The 24284-nt window shown below is 51.5% G+C and overlaps 1 protein-coding gene across 1 annotated transcript in view; it reads left to right on the top strand.

The window, feature by feature from the left end:
- Positions 1-4204: 4204 nt before the first annotated feature.
- Positions 4205-24284, top strand: part of RCHY1 (ring finger and CHY zinc finger domain containing 1) — a 91344-nt gene continuing 71264 nt past the window's right edge. Inside the window, exon 1 of the mRNA XM_086961514.1 lies at positions 4205-4387. Within this exon, the coding sequence (XP_086817640.1) occupies positions 4310-4387 (78 nt within the window). The 5' untranslated portion in view covers positions 4205-4309. The remainder of the gene's footprint in view (positions 4388-24284) is intronic.

Genomic DNA, 24284 nt, shown 5'->3' on the forward strand with positions numbered 1-24284 from the left:
TGGCATTATATGCCCATGCCATCTATTATACATAGGCAAAACGAACCAAGAGGTACGTCAACGTATCTCACAACACAAATCCAGACTAAAAAGGAAAGTTGAAAATGCTCCTTTGGTGCAACATTGGATGCGTATGCAACATCAAGTCAGTGAGCTGAGATGGACAGTAATTTCAAGAATAGAAAAAAATCCTCGAGGAGGTGATCAGAATTCGGCACTATCAAAAAGAGAAGCATTTCTCATAGTCAAATTCAACACAGCTGTATCCGGGCTCAATGAATTGAGCGAAATCTTTAAACTTTAATTCAGTGTCATCCATCTTATTGGTGTAACCATTCCCCTTATTACATGGATCGTATGCATGAAACCCATACTCCGGTCCATGTCTTCCGTCGCTCTTTTCGACCAAATGAGGGCGTGACTGTCCACCTGGTCAGCTTATATAGCTAGAGTAGCCGAGCCCCGGCCAGCTTCTGCGCATGAGCCAAGGTATAGTGCTAACCGAAACGCCGCCGAACTAAAGGCTTCGTCAGACTAATCCTATGTAAGTAATGGATTCAAAATTCCCTTTCTTCCATCGCCAGTCGTAGTCTTAAAAAGATAGACTAATGCCCTCATTTTCTTTTCCTTACAGTTAATTCCTTATAATAAATTGTTTTCTGCCGTGTTCTACGAGCATGACGGTAAGTCCTTGAAATTTGTGGTTAGACTTTATGCCATAACCGTTAAAATAACAACGTCTAAAACGCCCACTTTAATGTCGTTCAAGGTCTCCTGAATTCCTCTGTATATGTGACCCGGTCTAGGCGGTGTCAACGCGTTGATTCAGTTTTCGTGGTAAGCCTTCTTAACAACTTTTGCCTAGTTTGTAACAAGCCGTTGAGTAACTGCAACTGACACTGTATACCGCTGGCTTCTTTCAGATCGACAAGGCACCCACTGATATATACCGTCAATCTTTCTATTAAATACCAGACTCGTCCTCCCCTGTTTTTCCGGTAAGACTCTACTTGTTAGTCCGGTTTAACACTTACTTTGCGGTTCTTGTTTATTCATCATCCCCTTCATTTACTTTTTTAGACCTTTTGTGCTATTGTCTACCCCGCGGCTACGTATACCGAAACCTTCGGTCAACATTAACTAGGTGAGAGTCATATTGCCCTCGAGAGCGCCAGCCTTCAAGTACTATTAGAATCCCCTTCTGAAATTTCCATTGTTTTTTCCCCCGAACAGGTAAACGCACGCCACACTCTTCCCCCTTGGCCCGCTTGTAAGAAAACCTTTTTGACACCTTTTTGACATACAAGGTAAGTAAAACTAAGCTTCCCCTCCACTTACACCACCTGCTGTAATTCTAATTCCATCTGACATCGATGCATTAATTAATCTTTCAGATTTGGACACAGCCTACCTCCTTAGATTTTTGAGTCCTTCCATCTACCTTACATCCTTGCTTATGGTAAGCCGGTGGAGGAGAGGGTGGGACCTGAGACAGAAACCTGATGATGATCCGTTAACTCTGCTACAAACTTAATTGTTTCTAGATTCTTAAATTTCCTTTTCTGTTTTCATTGTTTGTATTGTGTTTAGATACTACTCAAGGCCCTGAAGAGAATCCCCAGAAACTCAGCGGGATTCGAAACGCGTAGGCCCCTGCAATTCTGCTGTCTGCAAGAGTGATAAGCTCTCTAAAAGGATTTTTTTGCTTATCGCTGATTTATGTACATTACCCTCATTTAATAATTGAACAAAGTTTTTTTGATGTTTAGACTTAATATAGGAATGTACCCATTTTAGAATTTTTTCTTGCAATACCATCAAAAAATTGTTTTGCAGACTCTGGCTTTTTGTTCTTTCTCCTTTGTCCTGTGCTTGTCATTGCATTGTAAATATATTGCACATTTTTGTAGTTACAGTGTTTCCCCCTAGAGATTGGTTGTATGTTGTTGTATGCCTGTGATATGTCTGATATGATGAATGACTTTTGATTTGTGTTCTTGGCTAGTATGTATTATGTGTCCGTCTTGAAGATGTAATTTTGTATAAAGCCTTTTTATAAAACATGATTTCCTTTTGAAAAGATGCTAATAATAATAAAAACTATTGACTAGTTCCCGGTCTTGAATGTTGTTTCAAGCTCGTTGTTGCAACTTGTGTATCTCACTTATTCACATCAGTACTGGCAATTTTCTTTTGTTATTTGCTATTACGGCTCAGCCATACTGATTAGAGCCAACCCTTAGTTGTTCTTTGGTAGCTGGGTGTTGACGGCCTTTTTGGTGACTTTGGCAGCAAAAGAAAGCAATGAGATGGACCTGAGGTTGTTGTGGTCCGTCGGGTCTATGAAGGGCTTCTTTAGGTGGGGTTGACGTCGTCGCGGATCCAGTTGTCGTGGAATGTGGGAGGCTCAAGTGGGCAGTCGATATTTCGGTGTAGTTCGGGTGCGATGGCAGTGGCGGCCCTGTGGAAGATTTGTAGAGGGAAGGGGTCAGAAGGTGCTCCGGAGTGGATGCTCTTCATTGCCTTTAAGGTGTCTTCTGCTGTGAGGGGAGTCCCGGTTTGTTGGGTGGCATCGTTGGGCGTGGTACTTGAGGCGTTTCCATGGTCTTGGTTGTCGAAGTTGTCGTAGAGCGTCTTGATCTTGAGGTGGAAGAAGGAGCTGAGTTTGTTGCAAAGGTCTTGGGAGGGAGGGACGTTGTTGTTTTGCTGTCTAGGACATATGGTGTAGAAAATTTAAAGAAGGCATATTTGGACATTTTACCTAATGTCCCTTTGGACTATGAGGTAGACAAGAGAGGAGACAGTGTTTTTTTTCTCTCCCCAGAAAACCCTGAGAAAGAATTAGATTTGGTCTCCTCAGACGAAGATGAAGATATATCTTGGAGTCCAATGCCACAAAAGAGAAGTCACAAAGATCCTGATGCAGCGTAGGGAACTTCTAACTCCCATCCTAGCCCCTCTCTGCTGAGTTTGTTGCAAAGGTCTTGGGAGGGAGGGACGCTGGTTGTTTTGTTGTTGGGTTTGGCGAATTCCTTCATGATGGCGAAGAATTCCTTGGCGTTGTGGGTGTTGGAGAGGATTCTGTCTGGGAGGACGTTTTTCTTGGTTAATTTGATGAGTTGGGGGTGTCCTGTATTGACTGTTTAGTAGGCAGAGTGTGCTTTTGGGATTTTGCCGTTTCTCCACGTCTTCTCCAGTCGTCGGCACCAGCGCTTGGATTCTCGAAGATCCATGGTGAACCACTTGACTTTCTTGTTGGGTTGTCTCCTGGTGTTCTGGAGGGGGGCGAGAGTGTTGACGTAGCTGATGAGCCATTGGTGGAGGTTGCTTGCCGCTGTGTTTGCATCTGTCATAGTATGGGGTGGAGTGCAGCTGAGGGCAGAGGTGAGATACCAGGTTTTCTGGTTTCACACTTTGCAATTCAGTCATCAGATGAGTATTTCTTTCCCTCCCATGTTTTACATTAGACGTTAATGCTTTGACTGTCATTATGGGTGCATGAGAATAGAGAGGGGAGGGGTGCTCAGCGCCGAGACACCATTTGTGGTATTTGTTTGCGCTTTATAAGTTTAAAAAATAAATAAATAAGACAGAAGTCACATGAAGGCTCAGTTTATTGTCCAAACCATTTGCTTTGTGACCCCCTACGCACATATTTCAGCAAACCAATTTCGCTTTGCTGGTATCGGGCATGCCACAGACAGTACTTTGCAGCACATGGGTTAATGTTAGCGAGTAACCATTCGCTAGCCTATCACACAAAGTTCAAGACTGAAAACAGCGTCCGAAGAGAACAGGTGGGAGGTGGACACTCACGTTCTGGGTTTACTGTCAACTATTACTTTTAAAAAAGATAAACTGTTTTGAAAAACAAATTGCATTACTCTGCCAACTGACCACGGCCACCGTAACACATCCCTCGCTACACAATAGACAAATCACGTATTTACTACTACATGCCGCAAATCCTACTATTAAACAGTTCGACAACTGTTAAAGTGAACGTTTACTGCCACCTAATGGAAGAATAGAGAAATGCAGGTTTCTACGCCGTAGAGTAGCGTTCCCGTTGATGAATATAAAACGAACCATGATATCCAATTCATACAAACACTTAGAGCCCATGCAGCATGAAATTAGCGACTAAATAAGCGGTTTAGAAATCAACGCAACACTCAAGTAACTTTCCAGCACCCTTTCCTTCTAGCACGAGAAGAGGAGGAGCTGAGCTGTTGTTCGTGAAAGTCTAGAATGTCCAACGGAAACTCTAGAACGTCACATCCAGTTCCGGAAAAAAGGGACGTACAGAATGGCGGCGCCAGCAGAAATCGCAGAAGGGAAGCTTCGGGAAGGGTGTGAGCACTACAAGCGAGGATGCCTGCTGAAAGTGAGTTCCCGCACGTGCTACCAACTCCTTGCGCGAGGTAGTAAAAGTGCATACTTCAGTGTAAACAAAGCAAGATGGCAATATTTTAAACCTCAGTTTAAGAATGACCCAGTTTCGCGCTGCCTGACTTTAGCATGGCCGCCGTCAACTTGAATATTAATGGGGTCATTTAATGGTCACGGGCGCCCCCTAATGACGAGCTCTAGTTCCAGCCCAGTATGTAACTGGTATTATTAGTTAATCCTCCGACAAGCATGACATGTTTCTGTTATTTAAGTGATTCGTGGCGAGACTTCGCTGGGTAAACGGCTTTAAAAAATTAAAATTAAATGAATCGGAAATAACGCGATGTGTTTTATGCAGCGAAGATCTCGATCCCATCAGAAGCTCCTTGTTGCCGTCAGCAGCATCTCAAAGAGCAGTGTAAAGTGATCTGAAAAAAAAACATTGGTTTGTATAGCGTTTAGCTATTCTTCTGTTGTGAGTCTCCCTACCCACGTGATTTCAAACTGCACTATATTGAGTGTGATTAGTTGGACATTCTCTTAGTTTTAGATGGATGTCAGGGTCCTCACAAAAATCTTGAACCACTGTTCAAAGGAGAATAACGCATTTACTGAAACTATCATTATATTGATGCCTTTTTTTGGCAAGTAGGGTGGCCAACCAACCTTCCATTATCACTTAGCAAGGGCCCTCTGCACTCGTGGAGGCACATGGCATGGCCTAAGGCATTTTGCGCATGTGGAGAAATAGGAAGATGTTTTTTTAATTATATGTAATACGTTTTTGGGCTTTAGTTTTAACCCAAGTCAAAAAGGAAGATCACCCTGGAGTCATTCTGAAGTTATCCAATGACTTCAGCTGAGCTATTCCTGTAATTATCTGGGGTCGTCATCCCAAGCCATCCTGAAGTACGCCTATAGGGATAAATATTTAAATGAGATGACTCCTAGAGTAATCACTAAAACTACTCTGGGATGATGTCCTGATTACTTCAATTAACAAGCATTTTCAATGCAATAGGTCTCACATTATTAAAGTTTGAGCAATTCGCATTGCTAAAATAAAGCAACACCAATAGCTCAGACTTCAGTAAAGCAAGACCTATTGCATTGCAAATGCTTTAGAGACTGTTGCCTTGTTGCGGAGAGGGTGAGGGAGAGAGAGGAAACATGAGAGGGATGGGGAGCGAGAGAGGAAGCAAGAATGAAAGGGAGGGGGAGAGAGAAAGGAAGACGGATAGAGGGCAAGAGAGAGCGATAGGAAGAGAGGAGTGAGAGGGAGAGAGAAAGAGGGAGGGGGACAAAGATAAGTTGGGGGAGAGTGAGAGTGGGAAAGGGTGAGAGGTAGTGAGAGAGAGGAAGAGGGGAGACGGAGAGAGAGAAAGCGAGGGAGGAAGTGTGCAGGAAGAGCATGAAAAAAGAGAAACAGGGAGAGGCTTTCACTTAAAAAGAACATCACAAATAGTACACTGGCCGCAAGCTCAAAAAAGAAGCAAAGGACTATTTGGACACCTTCAGAATGCACATGATGAGTGCAGTGAGTGGAACATCCATCTGTGTGCACTGTAAGAAGCTGGCAATGATGGCATGGTGACTTGGCACTGGTGGTCAGGATCGCACGGTCATTAACCCACATCGATGATTACTCTTTCCCCAACTCCATTTCTCCTCTGCCAATTAGCCTCCTTGGAAAACCAGGTTTTACTTTGGTTCAGTTTTTTTTTTTGCGCAAACGGTATATATGTGTGTTTCCAAATGTAAGTGAGGAGTAAAAAGCATACTTAAATATATCGTAGGCAATAATGTCACGCCACTTTTTAGGTCTCGCCTATTCCATCCCGTAGGGATGATAGGTGAGATTTATAGTAAGCGTTCCGAAAAGTTTACCCAGCTGCGGATCGCGTACAGTTCATGTGAGCCAGGCGCGTGCACAGGAATTCCCTCCCCCTACCCCTTCCACAAAGCAAGACACGACAAGAACATCAAAGCGACCGCGGCCGCTCTGATTCCATTTGCCACCAGCCACTTCATGTGCTCCGCAGGTCATAAACAGGACCATCTGCTCGTGAATCGGAATGCTGGCATGGTTGCCCAGCCCCCCTCCCAGCGCTGCCTGATCTTCTTCAAAGGCAGCTTGTTACCCGAGCTGCCCTCTGCCTTTGCATTCTGAACTCTTTCTTGGATTTCACACACAGTCCGTAGCGCTTCCTTCCACCAAAGAAGCGCTAAAGCGCTTTCAATTGTTGTTCCTGGTGCAGTGCAATCTTACTGGACGAGCGTGATTTTTTATTTTTTATTACATCATTCTTTTCCCATTGACAATACTAAGTAGTCCCCTCGCATGTGTGAAAGCTCGCTAACCAAGAAACCAAACAAGGCACATGATTATGTTTTGCTTCATCACAACCTTGAATTTCACACACAGTCCTTAGCGCTTCTTTCTGCCAAAGAAGCACAAAAGCGCTTTCAATTGTTCCGGGTGCAGTGCCATTTTACTGGACGAGTGTGATTTAAAAAAAAATCACATCATTCTTTTCCCATTGACGATACTAAGTAGCCCCCTCGCATGTGTGAAAGCTCGCTAACCAAGCAACCAAATAAGGCACATGATTATTGTTAGACGGACCGGGAGGGTCGGCCGAGATTACGGGGAGAGGTCTCCAGGGAGAGCCGTCTCCAACGACTGTACAGATAAGTAACTTCCCCCCCACAGACGGACACCACACAAGATTGAAGGTTAACGAGACTTTATATGCAATTCTTAGGTTACGTTGATATAATACAAGGAGGTCTGGACTCAGGGGTCCCCTCGGTTCTGATCTCTGGTTGAGGAAAAGGGTAGCGGGACAGTCTTAGTTACCAATGAGTTCAATAGCTCTCAATCCTCGAGCTCGGCGTGTTTGCTGATCGGGCCGTGGAGGAGCCAAGCAGGTCCCGAGATGGATGAAGGATGATCGACGGGCCGTGGAGAAGCCAAGCAGGTCCCGGTGCAGATGACGGTTACAACGGTCCGCGGCCTCGCCAGCAGATCCGGACGACGGTGAAGGATGAAGGTTACGACGGCTGTGGCAGCGCCAACAGGCAGGATGATGGTGCACAGGACAGAGCTACGGCAGCGCCAGTAGTCCGTCCAGGATGAGTTCTTCTTTCGTCTCTCGACTCCAAGATACAACTGCCTTCCTGCTCTGGAGCTGCCCCAGTTATAGGGCTGGCGTGCTTTGATGTCCGGACCCTCGCACTTGGAGGTCGGGAGGTCCGGGATGAGGGAGTCCAGACACCCAGCAGGGGGGTGGAGCCAGCGCCCGGGGAGGCGATGGGCGAGCGGCACTGGCCGGGGGAGAGCCATCGACACCTCTTTCTCCCATTGACTTGCCAAGTAGCTCGCTCACCTCCTGGGTGGAGGGTGGTGCCGGAATGTCTGAGGCCGGGCTAGGCCCAGGGTTGAGGTCGATCGGGGGCCAGGCGGCCTCGTGGCGAAGTGTCCAAGATGGCGGCCCAGGCTGGGCGCATGGGTCGGCAGTGGATCGGACCCACGAGGTTATCGTGCTCGAGGGCAGGTGTCCCTGAGGGGACGTAGGACGTGCAATGGTGGTGTGTGGTGCTTGCGTGACGGGGCTCGGGCCTGGTCGAGCCGGGGGAGAGCGGCCCGTCATGTGGCCTGTCCAACATGCGTCCCCCCCAGCTGAAGGCGGGGAGAGTTACCCATCCTCTTGGGGACTCTCTTCGTCGAGGCGGAAAAACCGGGACAGGCCATCCGCGTTGGCGTGGTCGGACCCAGGCCGGTGTTCAACGGTGAAGTCCATACCTTGTAAGGAGATGGACCAGCGTAGCAGTTTTGGGTTTTCCCCCCGCATATGCATCAACCACTGCAGGGGTCGGTGGTCAGTCTGCACCCGGAAGTGGGTGCCAAAAAGGTAGGGGGGTGGAGTTTCTTGAGGGCCCATACCACAGCGAAGGCTTCCCTCTCTATGGTGCTCCAGCGTTGTTCCCGTGGTAGGAGTCTCCGGCTGATGAAGGCCACCGGTTGATCAAGGCCTTCGGTGTTCACTTGGGACAGGACCGCCCCAATGCCCTGGTCGGAGGCGTCCGTCTGGACGACGAACTCCCGGCTGTAGTCTGGGGCCTGGAGCACCGGAGCGGAACACATGGCGGCCTTTAACTGTTCGAATGCCGCCTGACACTCTGGGGTCCAGTTCACCTTCTTGGGCTGATTTTTTGACGTGAGTTCGGTGAGAGGCCCCACGATGGTACCATAGTCTTTCACGAACCTTCGGTAGTAGCCCGTGAGGCCCAGGAAGGCTCGCACCTCAGTTTGAGTGATAGGGGGTTGCCAGTTCTGGATGGCGGCAATTTTCAGCTGTAGAGGGGCCACTAGGCCGCTTCCCACCTGGTGTCCGAGGTAGGTCACCGACCCTTGTCCAATTTGACATTTGCTGGCCTTGATCGTGAGGCCAGCTCGCTGAAGGGCTTGCAGCACTGCTTGGAGGTGGTGGAGGTGCTCGGTCCAATGGTGGCTGTACACAGCGATGTCGTCCAGGTAGGCGGCGCTGAACTCTTCGAGCCCCGCCAGGACCTGATTGACGAGCCGTTGGAAAGTCGCTGGGGCATTTTTCATGCCGAAGGGCATGACCGTGAAATGATAGTGGCCATCGGGGGTGGAGAAGGCAGAACGTTCTTGTGCTCGGGGTGTGAGGCCGATCTGCCAATAGCCTGCCGTTAGGTCGAAGATGCTGAGGTAGCGGGCAGCGCCCATTCGGTCGACCAGTTCATCTGCCCGGGGGATGGGGTGTGCGTCCGTTCTGGTGACTTCATTCAGGCCCCGGTAGTCGACACAGAACCGGAGTTCGGGTGTGGTTCCGGGGGCGGCTGCTTTGGGGACCAGTACGACCGGGCTGGCCCATGGACTGTCTGAGGGCTCGATGACCCCGAGCGTGAGCATCTTAGCTACTTCCGCCTGGATGCAGGCCCGTACCCGATCAGGTACGCGGTAGGCCCGGTGGCGGATAGGAGGGCTGTCTCCGGTGTCCACATCGTGCACACACCAGGAAGTGACACCTGGGGTGAGGGAGAACAGACTGGCAAATCGTGATAGGAGGGCTTGGCACTCTTGGCGTTGTTCCTGGGTGAGGGTCTCCGAGAGTCGGACCCCATCCACGGAGCCGTCTTGCTCCTGGGTCCGCAAGAGGTCAGGGAGAGGCTCGGAGTCGTCTTCAACCCCATTGTCTGTGGCCATCAAGAGGCTGAGTTCTGTTCGTGCAAAGTGGGGTTTCAGTCTGTTGGTGTGGAGGACTCGGAGCGGATTCCGGGCGGACTCCATATCGATCAGATAGGTGGCAGGACCCTTGCGCTCGATTACCTTGAAGGGTCCCGTCCATTTGTCTTGGAGAGCGCACGGTTCTGTGGGGGACATTACCCAGACCTGTTGCCCCGGCTCGAATTCAATAGATGAGGCGTTCTGGTCATACCATTTCTTCATGTCCTCTTGACTGGCCTCTAGGTTGGCTTTTGCTAGGTCTCTGAACCGCTGGGACTGGTTGCGGAGGGTGAGGAGGTACCGGAAGACATCTGGAGGACTCTTGGCCGGAGGCATCTCCCAGCCTTCTTTGATCAGGCTGAGTGGCCCCCGTACTGGGTGCCCATAGAGCAGCTCGAATGGGCTGAAGCCTAGGGACTTCTGTGGGACCTCCCGGTAGGCGAAGAGGAGGCACGGCAGCAGCACGTCCCACTGGCGACGGAGGGGTTCTTCCAATCCCCCGATCATCCCTTTTAGTGTGCGATTGAACCGTTCAACAAGTCCGTTTCCTTGGGGGTGATAGGGGGTCGTGAAGCGGTAGGTGACCCCACACTGTTGCCAGAGGGACTTCATATATTTGGAAATAAAGTTCGTGCCTCTGTCACTGACGACTTCTCGGGGGAACCCCACACGGGAGAAGATCCCCATCAGGGCCCGGCCGACCACTGGGGCTGTCACGGTCCGGAGAGGAATAGCCTCAGGGTAGCGGGTGGCGTGGTCCACTAGTACCAGGATGAAGCGATGGCCTTGTCTTGTACGCGGGTCTAGGGGTCCCACAATGTCTATTCCGACCCTCTCAAATGGGGTCGTGACTACGGGAAAGGGTTGCAGGGGGGCCTTTAATTTGCGGCCGCTCTTCCCACTAGCTTGGCACGTGGGGCAAGATCGGCAATGCTGGTGCACATCGTTTCTCATTTTTGGCCAGAAGAAGTGGGTCACTAGGCGGCTGTAGGTTTTATCTTGTCCCAGGTGCCCTGCCAGGGGGACATCGTGGGCCAGATTTAGCAGGAAGTCTCTAAAGCGGAGGGGCACCACTAGTACTCGGTTGGCCCCCAGCTCGGCGATTCGTTGCTCGCTGTACAATAGGTCATTGTCCCAGTAGACCCAATGAGTTCCGGAGGTATCCCCTGCGCTTTGGGCGAGCGCTTGTTGTCGGAGTCCCTCAAGGGAGGGACAGGTCTTCTGCTCCTGACGAAATTGTTCTTGTGTGGGTCCCCCTTCTTGAGCCCACTGGTCAAGATTAGCAAGGTCGGAAGGTTGAGCAAGTTCGAGGGGGATGCCATGGTCGGGGGTCTCGGCGGGGGCGACCGGAGGCGGAGGCGCCGGCCATTCTGGTTCTTCCGGGTGATGGTTGGCACGGGCGGCCATGGACCGGGTGGTGACGCACGCCCAGTCTGGGACGCCCAACATCCCCAAGTGTTCTTTTCGCTCCACGGCTGCCCACGGGGAGCTTTCCAGGTCATTTCCGAGGAGGCAGTCCACGGGGGCGTCGTCTCGGACCGTTACTTTCAACATGCCGGAGACCCCTCCCCACTCAAAGGGGACGCAGGCCATCCGACACAGACTCTCCGAGTTGTCGGCTGATCGCACAGGGCAGAGAATGTTCGGTAGATATTGTTCCGGGGTCACCAGATGACAGCGGACGGCTGTCACACTGGCCCCGGTGTCTCGAAGGGCTTCGGCCCGTTGTCCATTGATGCTCACCCATTGGCTGTACTTCTGGGTGTTAGCGGGTAGGGGGACCCGCGGGACCATGTCTCTTCCCCCTAAGCACGCGAGAGTCATGGCGGCTGGCTCCCACTCTTGATACTCTTGCTCGTCTGTTTCTTGTTCCTCGGAGATCTGTTCTTCCCCTAGTGCCGCGGCGGCCACCTGGCGGGGTCTTGGACTCTGATACTGCGGGCAGCTTGGGTCGTTTGCATAGTGGCCGACTCGTTGGCATCGGTGACATGTAACATTGGCTCTGTATCCCGGTCGCGCCGGGGTGCTGCCCCGGTTGGCCGGGGGGGTGGTGCTGGTAGTGGGGGCGGCCGGAGTGTTGTCTCTTCCTCGACCTTGGCCCCCTCCTCCTCCTCTGGATCGGTGGTGACCATTGTTGTTCCTGTTCTGCTCGTAGGACCCATTCCGGCCCACTCGGGTGATCTCCCACCGGTCAGCTTCGGCTGCGAGCTGCCGGGGATCGGTTAACTTGCTGTCGAGGAGGTGTTGGCGTAGTTCAATGAAGCAATTGTTGGACAGATGTTCCCATACCATCAGATTGAACAACTGCTCGTAGGTCGTGACGTTGTTCCCTCTGATCCAGCCTTCGAAGGCTCGGCTAAAGTACGTTACATAGTCCACCCAAGTTGTACCTGGAATGCGTGTGCAGTCTCGGAACCTCTGACGGTACATCTCGGGCGTGAGGCCATAGCGGGTGAGGAGGGCCGCTTTCATATGGTCGTAGGAGGTCATCTGGTGGTCTGGGAGCTGTAACAGAGTATCGCGGCCCTCATTGAGGAATTTGCCCCATAGGCCGGCTCCCCAGTCGGCTCTATCGATCCGGTGTGCAGTCATCGCGATTTCATATGCCTTAAACCATTGCTGGATGTCGTCTTCTCGAAAATATTCTCGGACCACATCCTTGGGGATGTGCACTTTTTTCTCCGTGGTCCCTGGGGTGGACGGTCTGTCGGGCACCCCTAACTCTTTATTCTGTTTGCGCAGGTTGATCTCGGCTAGGTTCCGCTCGTGCTCGTACGTTAGTCTTTTTTCCTCGAGCTCCCTTTGCCTCTGTTTCTCCTCTCTTTCTTCTCGGAGGCGAAGGTGCTCTAAGTTTATTTTTTGCTCGGCCAATTTGAGTTCTATGTCCATCTTGAGTCGGGCCATTTCGAGTTCGTGTAGTCGTGCTTTTTCTCTTTCTTGGATCTCGTCTTGCGAGAGACTGGTTCTTTGCCCCTCAGGGGCCGTGTTGGTATTTTTCGCGGTGCTTTGCTCAGGGGCTACGACATCCCCGGTCTCTGCCCAAGATTCTAGGGCATGCTTAAAATCGTCCTTGGTACTTAGTCCGGTGGTAGCGATACCTAGTTCGATGCAGAACTGCTTTAGTTCACGATGGCTGTATTCCTCTAGTTTTTCCATTTGGAACTTCTCAGTTGATCCGCTCTCTTTAGTCGACGTTGTTGTTCGTTGTGGGGTGAGCTACTCTCTGTACGTTATGCGGTGATTCGGATCGCGCCGCTGGCCACCAATGTTAGACGGACCGGGAGGGTCGGCCGAGATTACGGGGAGAGGTCTCCAGGGAGAGCCGTCTCCAACGACTGTACAGATAAGTAACTTCCCCCCCACAGACGGACACCACACAAGATTGAAGGTTAACGAGACTTTATATGCAATTCTTAGGTTACGTTGATATAATACAAGGAGGTCTGGACTCAGGGGTCCCCTCGGTTCTGATCTCTGGTTGAGGAAAAGGGTAGCGGGACAGTCTTAGTTACCAATGAGTTCAATAGCTCTCAATCCTCGAGCTCGGCGTGTTTGCTGATCGGGCCGTGGAGGAGCCAAGCAGGTCCCGAGATGGATGAAGGATGATCGACGGGCCGTGGAGAAGCCAAGCAGGTCCCGGTGCAGATGACGGTTACAACGGTCCGCGGCCTCGCCAGCAGATCCGGACGACGGTGAAGGATGAAGGTTACGACGGCTGTGGCAGCGCCAACAGGCAGGATGATGGTGCACAGGACAGAGCTACGGCAGCGCCAGTAGTCCGTCCAGGATGAGTTCTTCTTTCGTCTCTCGACTCCAAGATACAACTGCCTTCCTGCTCTGGAGCTGCCCCAGTTATAGGGCTGGCGTGCTTTGATGTCCGGACCCTCGCACTTGGAGGTCGGGAGGTCCGGGATGAGGGAGTCCAGACACCCAGCAGGGGGGTGGAGCCAGCGCCCGGGGAGGCGATGGGCGAGCGGCACTGGCCGGGGGAGAGCCATCGACACCTCTTTCTCCCATTGACTTGCCAAGTAGCTCGCTCACCTCCTGGGTGGAGGGTGGTGCCGGAATGTCTGAGGCCGGGCTAGGCCCAGGGTTGAGGTCGATCGGGGGCCAGGCGGCCTCGTGGCGAAGTGTCCAAGATGGCGGCCCAGGCTGGGCGCATGGGTCGGCAGTGGATCGGACCCACGAGGTTATCGTGCTCGAGGGCAGGTGTCCCTGAGGGGACGTAGGACGTGCAATGGTGGTGTGTGGTGCTTGCGTGACGGGGCTCGGGCCTGGTCGAGCCGGGGGAGAGCGGCCCGTCATGTGGCCTGTCCAACAATTATGTTTTGCTTCATCCAACCTTGAATGGGTGTACTTTCGGAATGCTTCCAGTTTCTAAGCACCCAACTAAGGAACACTTCCACCACACACACACACCACCAGACGTCAGTTCACGCTTTCACCAGGGATACACACCACCGACCGTCCGTGCACACTCACCAGGCACAGACACCATCAGTCATCAGTGCACACTTTTACCGGGCACAAACACCACCAGCCGTCCGTGCACGCTTTCACCGGGCACAAACACCACCAGCCTAGTGCACGCTTCCACCACACACACACCACCAGACGTCAGGGCATGCTTTCACCAGGCACACGCACCACGAGCCGTCAGTGCACGCTTTCACCAAGCATACACACCACCGGCTGTCAGTGCACACTCACCAGGCACACACACCATCAGTCGTCAGTGCACACGTTCACCAGGGATACACACCACCGGCCGTCAGTGCACACTCACCAGGCACAAACACCACCAGCCGTCAGTGCACACTTTCACCGGGCACAAACACCACCAGCCGTCAGTGCACGCTTCCACCACACACACACCACCAGCCGTCAGAGCACCCTTTCACCAGGCACACACCACCAGCCGTCAGTGCACGCTTTCACCAGGCACACACACCAACAGACGTCGGTGCACGCTTTCACCAGGGATGCACACCACCGGCCGTCAGTGCACACTCACCAGGCACAGACATCATCAGTCATCAGTGCACGCTTTGACCGGGCACAAACACCACCAGCCGTCAGTGCACGCTTTCACCACACACGCCACCAGACATCAGTGCATGCTTTCATCAGGCACACACACACACACACCACCTGCCGTCCGTGCATGCTTTCACCAGGCACACCCCACCAGCCGTCAGTGCATGCTTTCACCGGGCACAAACACCACCAACCGTCAGTGCACGCTTCCACCACTCACACAACACCAGACATCAGTACATGCTTTCACCAGGCGCACACACACACACACACACACGACCAGATGTCAGTGCACGCTTTCACCAGGCACACACCACCAGCCGCCAGTGCACGTTTTCACCGGGCACAAACACCACCAGCCTTCAGTGCAGGCTTCCACCACGCACACACACCACCAGACGTCAGTGCATGCTTTTACCAGGCACACTCACCACCAGCTGTCAGTGCACGCTTCCACCAGGCACACACACCACCAGCCGTCAGTGCACGCTTCCACCAGGCACACACACCACCAGCCGTCAGTGCACGCTTCCACCAGGCACACACACCACCAGCTGGCAGTGCACACTTCGACCAGGCACACACACCACCATTCATCAGTGCACAATTTCTACAGACACACACACCACCAGCCATCAGTGCCCGCATCAATTGTTAACACATCCACAATTAACTATTGTAGCAATCGCAGTATGGCGCACTTTACTTTTATGAGAACAGCGTCCCCTTAGTGTAGGGAACTTTTAAACATTTCAGTGCACACTTTTCCACCAGGCACACACACCACCAGCCTTCAGTGCACGCTTCCAGACACACACACCACCAGGCATCAGTGCATGCTTTCACCAGGGATACACACCACCTGCCGTCAGTGCACACTCACCAGGCACAGTCACCACCAGCCGTTAGTTCACGCTTTCACCGGGCACAAACACCATCCACTGTCGGTGCACGCTTCCACCACACACACACCACCAGACATCCATGCATGCTTTCACTAGGCACACACACACACACACCACCAGCCGTCAGTGCACACTTCCAACAGACACACACACCACCAGCTGGCAGTGCACACTTCCACCAGGCACACACACCACCAGCCATCAGTGCACAATTTCGACAGGCACACACCACCAGCCATCAGTGCACGCATCAATTGTTAACGCATCCACAATTAACTATTGTAGCAATCGCAGTATGGCGCACTTTACTTTTAAACATGTCAGTGCACACTTTTCCACCGGGCACACACACCACCAGCCTTGAGTGCACATTTATAAACACACACACCACCAGCCGTCAGTGCACGCTTTGCCACCAGGCACACACACCACCAGCCATCAGTGCACACTTTCAACAGGCACACACACACCACCAGACGTCCATGCATGCTTTCACTAGGCACACACACACACACCACCAGCCGTCAGTGCACGCTTCCAACAGACACACACACCACCAGCTGGCAGTACACACTTCCACCAGGCACACACACCACCAGCCATCAGTGCACAATTTCTACAGGCACACACCACCAGCCATCCGTGCACGCATCAGTTGTTAACGCATCCACAATTAACTATTGTAGCAATCGCAGTATGGCACACTTTACTTTTAAACATGTCAGTGCACACTTTTCCACCGGGCAAACACACCACCAGCCTTGTGTGCACATTTATAAACACACACACCACCAGCCGTCAGTGCACGCTTTGCCACCAGGCGCACACACCACCAGCCGTCAGTGCACACTTTCAACAGGCACACACACAACACCAGCAGTCAATGCACGCTTTCACCAGGCACACACACCACCAGCCGTCAGTGCACGTGTCTACCAGGCACACACACACCCAGCCTTCAGTGCACTCTTCCAGACACACACACCACCAGCCGTCAGTGCACTCTTTTACCAGGCATACACAACACCAGCCGTCAATGCACGAGTCGACCAGGCACACACACCACCAGCCGTCAGTGCACGCGTCTACCAGGCACACACACCACCAGCCGTCAGTGCACTCGTCTACCAGGCACACACACCACCAGCTGTCAGTGCACACTTTCAACAGGGGCACACACACCACCAGCCATCAGTGCACGCTTTCACCAGGCATACACGCCACTAGACGTCAGTGCATGCTTTCACCAGGCACACACACACACACACACACACACCACCAATCGTCCGTGCATGCTTTCACCAGGCACACCCCACCAGCCGTCAGTGCATGCTTTCACCGGGCACAAACACCACCAACCGTCAGTGCACGCTTCCACCACTCACACAACACCAGACATCAGTACATGCTTTCACCAGGCGCACACACACACACACACGACCAGATGTCAGTGCACGCTTTCACCAGGCACACACCACCAGCCGCCAGTGCACGTTTTCACCGGGCACAAACACCACCAGCCTTCAGTGCACGCTTCCACCACGCACACACACCACCAGACGTCAGTGCATGCTTTTACCAGGCACACTCACCACCAGCTGTCAGTGCACGCTTCCACAAGGCACACACACCACCAGCCATAAGTGCACGCTTCCACCAGGCACACACACCACCAGCCGTCAGTGCACGCTTCCACCAGGCACACACACCACCAGCTGGCAGTGCACACTTCGACCAGGCACACACACCACCAGCCATCAGTGCCCGCATCAATTGTTAACACATCCACAATTAACTATTGTAGCAATCGCAGTATGGCACACTTTACTTTTAAACATGTCAGTGCACACTTTTCCACCAGGCACACACACCACCAGCATTCAGTGCACGCTTCCAGACACACACACCACCAGCCATCAGTGCATGCTTTCACCAGGGATACACACCACCTGCCGTCAGTGCACACTCACCAGGCACAGTCACCACCAGCCGTCAGTTCACGCTTTCACCGGGCACAAACACCATCCACTGTCGGTGCACGCTTCCACCACACACACACCACCAGACGTCCATGCATGCTTTCACTAGGCACACACACACACACACCACCAGCCATCAGTGCACAATTTCGACAGGCACACACCACCAGCCATCAGTGCACGTATCAATTGTTAACGCATCCACAATTAACTATTGTAGCAATCGCAGTATGGCGCACTTTACTTTTAAACATGTCAGTGCACACTTTTCCACCGGGCACACACACCACCAGCCTTGAGTGCACATTTATAAACACACACACCACCAGCCGTCAGTGCACGCTTTGCCACCAGGCACACACACCACCAGCCGTCAGTGCACACTTTCAACAGGCACACACACACCACCAGACGTCCATGCATGCTTTCACTAGGCACACACACACACACCACCAGCCGTCAGTGCACGCTTCCAACAGACACACACACCACCAGCTGGCAGTGCACACTTCCACCAGGCACACACACCACCAGCCGTCAGTGCACGCTTCCACCACACACACACCACCAGCTGGCAGTGCACACTTCCACCAGGCACACACACCACCAGCCATCAGTGCACAATTTCTACAGGCACACACCACCAGCCATCCGTGCACGCATCAATTGTTAACGCATCCACAATTAACTATTGCAGCAATCGCAGTATGGCACACTTTACTTTTAAACATGTCAGTGCACACTTTTCCACTGGGAACACACACCACCAGCCTTGAGTGCACATTTATAAACACACACACCACCAGCCGTCAGTGCACGCTTTGCCACCAGGCGCACACACCACCAGCCGTCAGTGCACGTGTCTAACAGGCACACACACCCCCAGCCTTCAGTGCACTCTTTCACCAGGCATACACAACACCAGCCGTCAATGCACGAGTCGACCAGGCACACACACCACCAGCCGTCAGTGCACTCGTCTACCAGGCACACACACCACCAGCCGTCAGTGCACTCGCCTACCAGGCACACACACCACCAGCTGTCAGTGCACACTTTCAACAGGGGCACACACACCACCAGCCATCAGTGCACGCTTTCACCAGGCATACACACCACCGGCCGTCAGTGCACACTTTAACCAGGCACTGCCACCATCAGTCATCGGTGCACGCTTTCACCTGGCACAAACACCACCAGCCGTCCGTGCATGCTTCCACCAGGCACACACCACCAGACAACATTGCACGCTTTCACCAGGCATACACACCACCAGCCGTCAGTGCACGCGTCTACCAGGCACACACACCACCAGCCTTCAGTGCACGCTTCCAGACACACACACCACCAGCTGTCAGTGCACTCTTTCACCAGGCATATACAACACCAGCCGTCAATGCACGCTTTCACCAGGCACACACACCACCAGCCATCAGTGCATGCGTCTACCAGGCACACACACCACCAGCCGTCAGTGCACGTTTTCAAAAGCACACACACACCACCAGCCATCAGTGCATACTTTCACCAGGCATACACACCACCAGCCATCAGTGCACGCTTTCACCAGGCATACACACCACCAGCCATCAGTGCACGCTTTCACCAGGCATACACACCACCAGCCATCAGTGCACACTTTCACCAGGCACAAACACCACCGGCCGTCAGTGCACTCTTTCACCGGGCACCAACACCACCTGCTGTCAGTGCACGCTTCCACCAGGCACACACCACCAGACGTCAGTGCATGCTTCCACCAGGCACACACTCCAACAGCCGTCATTGCACACTTCCACCAGGCACACACACCACCAGCCGTCAGGGCACGCTTACACCAGGAACACTCACCACCAGCCGTCGGTGCACGCTTCCACTAGGCACACACACCACCAGCCATCAGTATACGCTTCCACCAGGCACACACACACCACCAGCCGGCCAGGCACACACACACCAATAGCCGTCAGTACACGCTTTCAACAAGCACACACACACCACCAGCCTTCAGTGCACGCTTTCACCAGGCATACACACCAACGGCCGTCAGTGCACACTTTCACCAGGCACAGACACCATCCGTCTTCAGTGCACGCTTTCACCGGGCACAAACACCACCACCCGTCAGTGCACGCTTTCACCGGGCACAAGCACCACCAGCCGTCAGTGCACGCTTTCACCAGGCACACACCACCAGACGTCAATGCACGCTTCCACCAGACACACACCACCAGCCATCAGTGCACGCTTCCAGCAGGCACACACACCACCCGCTGGCCTGGCACACACACACTACCAGCCATCAGTGCACGCTTTCAACAGGCGCACACACACCACCCGCCATCAGTGCACGCTTTCACCAGGCATACACACCACCGGCCGTCAGTGCACACTTTCACCGGGCACAGACACCATCAGTCCTCAGTGCAAGCTTTCACCGGGCACAAACACCACCAGCCATGAGTGAACGCTTTCACCGGGCACACACACCACCAGCCGTCAGTGCACGCTTCCACCAGGCACACACACCACCAGCCATCAGTGCACCATTTCTACAAGCACACACACCACCAGCCATCAGCGCACACATCAATTGTTAACGCATCCACAATTGGCTATTGTAGCAATCGCAGTATGGCACACTTTACTTTTAAACATATTCATCTAAAGCGCAGCATGCCACCATTGCTACAAAAAAAATACACATTTTTTTAGCCTACAATTTATAGACTTTTGTTGCAATTGGTGTTGCAATATTTTGCAATGCCAATAGCTCAAACTTAATTCATGCCATACCTATTGCATTGCAAATGCTTGTTTTTTTGTCCTTCTTAATTTTATATAGCGCGAGCTTGACCCGAAGGTATTGGGCATCAGACCGCTTTACATGGACACATTTGTTTTTGTTATTCACAGAGAGATTAAGTGATGTTGTGCGTCCTTGCGGAGACTCGGACCCTGTTCCCCAGATTGAGGTCGGCCGCTCTAACTGTTAGGCCACATCCTCTCTCATCCTTGCTTGATGATTTTAATGAATCTGACATCGTTGTAGGCTTGAGAACAGTTCAAACTAAATTCAAAGTAAGAGCAAAGTCTCATTAAAAGAGAAATGAACCGCATTGGCACAAAATGCATAGTATGTAAAGGTATCCAGATTAAATACAGAAAACATTGTTTCCAATTAGTAGAGCGGAGCTGAGATACATATGTGTTCTTCAATAGAAGGGTCTCTGGGTTGTTTTCTCCTGTGATGGGAAGGCCCCTTACAGCATCCTCAGTGTTGCTATGCACCCAGATGAGACCAGAATAGAAAAAATAAGGAGAGCGTCTATTCCCATCAGGTGTGACAATCAATGTGCTGTATGAGCTGAACCCACATTCCAAATGTCGGATTTTCACTTGCAATGAGTGAGACTAGATCTCTTCTAGTGCATTTTTTCAGGTATTTTATTTTCTCACAGGAAGCTATTGAACAGAGTGTGACAGAATGAGAGCGATTGTTTTTGCAAATGGCACATTTTATTTGTTTTGCGAGCCTAACCAATGAACAGCCACAGTTTACAGCAGAGGTATTCAAACTTTTGTAGGCTGAGCCCCCCCCAGCTGAATTTTTTTTAGATGTTGGACCCCCCACCACCTGACGGAAATGTCTGGAATCGACCCCCAAGCACTTATTCCGGGCATATCCAGCAAATAATGTTCAATACAATGAGATTGTTTAGTAAACTGCAGGTTTGTGAGTGGGTGTGGTGAAATGGCCGAGGCTTATTACACAGCTCAAAACACCCCTTTCCAAGATAAATTGTGCGCAAATTGTTTTTACTAGAAAGTTGAAAGTCAGCAGAGAGAGCGCTTAACGAACACCTACTTGAGAATTCCTTAGTGGTACGATAAGTTGCTTGCCTGAAGCAATGGGGGTTTAAGACACACCAGGCTTATGTTTAAAAAAAAATAAAACTAATAATAAATTAATGATGTTGTCTATTTTACTTCAGAGCAATGTTGTCTGACAGACTTTGTGATGTCATGGACATGTTAGGGATTTTGGGTGCCCTTGGCAAAAACTATGTTGGGGACCCCTGTTCAGTACAGCTTAAATGATTTACTTTCAGCTCTGCCATACCCTATTTAGCCAGGCTACTAACGGTGCACAGGCGCTGTAGTCGAAATTCTAAAAGCGTTTACATCTATTATTCAGAGATAGTGATGTGTTTTCACTGTTGCAACAAAGCAGCAGCACTATAATTTTAGAACGAATAATATCTGTTATATCCTCCAATTTCTCATATGTGAGGACACACTTGGATCTAACTTTTTTATAGTTAACTTTTTTATGGTTGTTGCATGAAACAAACACATTTCTCTGCAAATAGTACTAGACTCCCTCACATCAATCACATAAAAAAATTAAACAAAACAGTATTTGCAAGAATCTGTTTAGGAATTATTCCAGGCCATCAGGGCGCAAACAGAACTGTCTCTATCAAGGGGCCCCTGGAAGGCTGGATTGAATTGCATTTAGATGTCTCCTTTTGTAATTTAGGACAAAAACCTTGATGGGGCAGGACATTCCCATACTTGTGTACAGGGGTGAGTGAGGTGACAATATAAATTTGGGTGCACATGTTAGTGCAGAGTGGGACAAATGAATGTATGGTTAGTGGTGGGCTTATTTGAGTGAGATTGCAGATTAAGCAGTGAGGGGGGACAGGTGAGTGAAGTGTCACAAGTGCAGGTTGAGTAGAGTGCTCCTGTGACTGCAGGGTGAGGTACAGGGTGAATAGCGCAAGTGCATTGTGAGTGCAGAGGGATCACTGTGAGTGGAGGGTAATTGGGTGGATGGTGTGAGTGTATCAGGATCAGTGTGAGTGCAGGGTGAAGGTGAAAGTGAAGGGCGAGAATGAGGAGCGAATTGTCTGAATGCAAGGTGCAATCCCAGGCATTTGAAATAACTCAGCATGTTATCGACGGCAGTGTAGGGTTTCAAATGTGTTAAACTATTGCTATTATGGCAGTAACCAGGGATCAGGTTGGTGGAAGAAAATAACGTGCTCATCCCTCAACAAACTTCAAATCTTATGATTAGGGTTGCCAGCTTATAATTTTTATGTCACAAATGATATAAATATAAGCAGTCACCTAAAGCTGAATTTTCAGCACTTGTCTGTGCATACTTTGAACAGCAAATCTAAATAGAAAGAACTTTTAATTATTTTCTAGAGCTGCCTGAATAATCCATGATTGATAATAAAAGGGAACAAAGACAGAAAAGTCACATTAATCAATCAATCAATCACAGCATTTATATAGCGCGCTACTCACCCGGAGGGTCTCAAGGCGCTTGGGGAGGGGGGTCCGCTACTGCTCGAACAGCCAGGTCTTGAGCTGCCTCCTGAAGGCGAGGTGGTCTTGGGTCAGGCGGAGGTGGGTCGGGAGGGAGTTCCACGTCTTGGGGGCGAGGTAGGAAAAGGATCTTCCTCCTGTGGTGGCTCTTCGGATGCGGGGGACGGCGGCGAGGGCGTGGTTGGTTGATCGGAGCTGGCGTGTGGGAGTGTAGAAGTTGAGGCGGCTGTTGAGGTATCCTGGGCCTTGGTTGTGTAGGGCTTTGTGTGCGTGGGTGAGGAGTCGGAATGACTGGGAGCCAGTGCAGGTCTCTCAGGTGTCCGGAGATGTGGCTATGTCGGGGGATGTCCAGGATGAGTCTTGCTGAGGCGTTCTGGATTCGCTGGAGTCTCTTCTGGAGTCTGGCAGTGGTTCCGGCGTAGAGGGAGTTGCCGTAGTCCAGTCGGCTGGTGACGAGGGCCTGGGTGACCGTCTTCCTGGTCTCGGTGGGGATCCACCGGAAGATCTTACGTAGCATGCGCAGGATGTTGAAGCATGACGAGGAGATGGCGTTGACTTGTCTGGTCATGGAGAGGGAGGAGTCCAGGATGAAGCCCAGGTTGCGTGCGTGGTCTGTTGGTTTGGGTGTGCTGCCCAGGGCGGGGGGCCACCAGGAGTCGTCCCAGGCGGAGGGTGAGGATCCCAGGATGAGGACTTCCGTCTTGTCTGAGTTCAGTTTTAGGCGGCTGTTCTTCATCCACTCGGCTACATTACAAATTAATGCGTAGAGGGCCGGCTTTAGGGCAGTGCAACAGGTGCGGCCGCACTGGGCGCTGACCTATGGGGGGGGCGACCTCATGGGGAGGTGCTGTGTTTAGCAATAACTTATGGCACATATGCCTGGTGGGTAGTGAGAGAATCTGAGGAGGCAGTCTTGGGGTGTGGGGGCACCAAAAACTATCCTCCCACCAGGGGCCACCAGCGCTAAAGCCGGCCATGAATACATACTATTTAGTGTCAAGACAGGCAATTTGCAGGCTGTTTAAACAACACATTGCTGGTTGGCATTTTGCGAGTCTGCCTGTGTAATTTTAAAAGAAACTTTCAGGGACGTTTTAAGGATTTTGGTGGCCCTGGGCCCAATGTATTTGGGGGCCCCAGTTCGGACAAACTTTGATTTTATGATCCAGTCTCAGCTCTTTCATGCCTTCTTTGGTCAAATACTAAATGTGTGTACATCTGATATTCAGGGATAGTGATGTGTGTTTTCAGTATGTAACACAATAGCAGTTCACTAATATTACTGCAAATAATCTCTGTCACATCCTCCATTTCTCATATGTGAGGTCCTGTATTGGTCTAAAAGAATTTTTTTATATGGATGTTGCATGACGC

Source organism: Lissotriton vulgaris, chromosome 3_1, assembly GCF_964263255.1.
Source record: "Lissotriton vulgaris chromosome 3_1, aLisVul1.2, whole genome shotgun sequence".
NCBI classification, from domain to species: Eukaryota; Metazoa; Chordata; class Amphibia; order Caudata; family Salamandridae; genus Lissotriton; species Lissotriton vulgaris.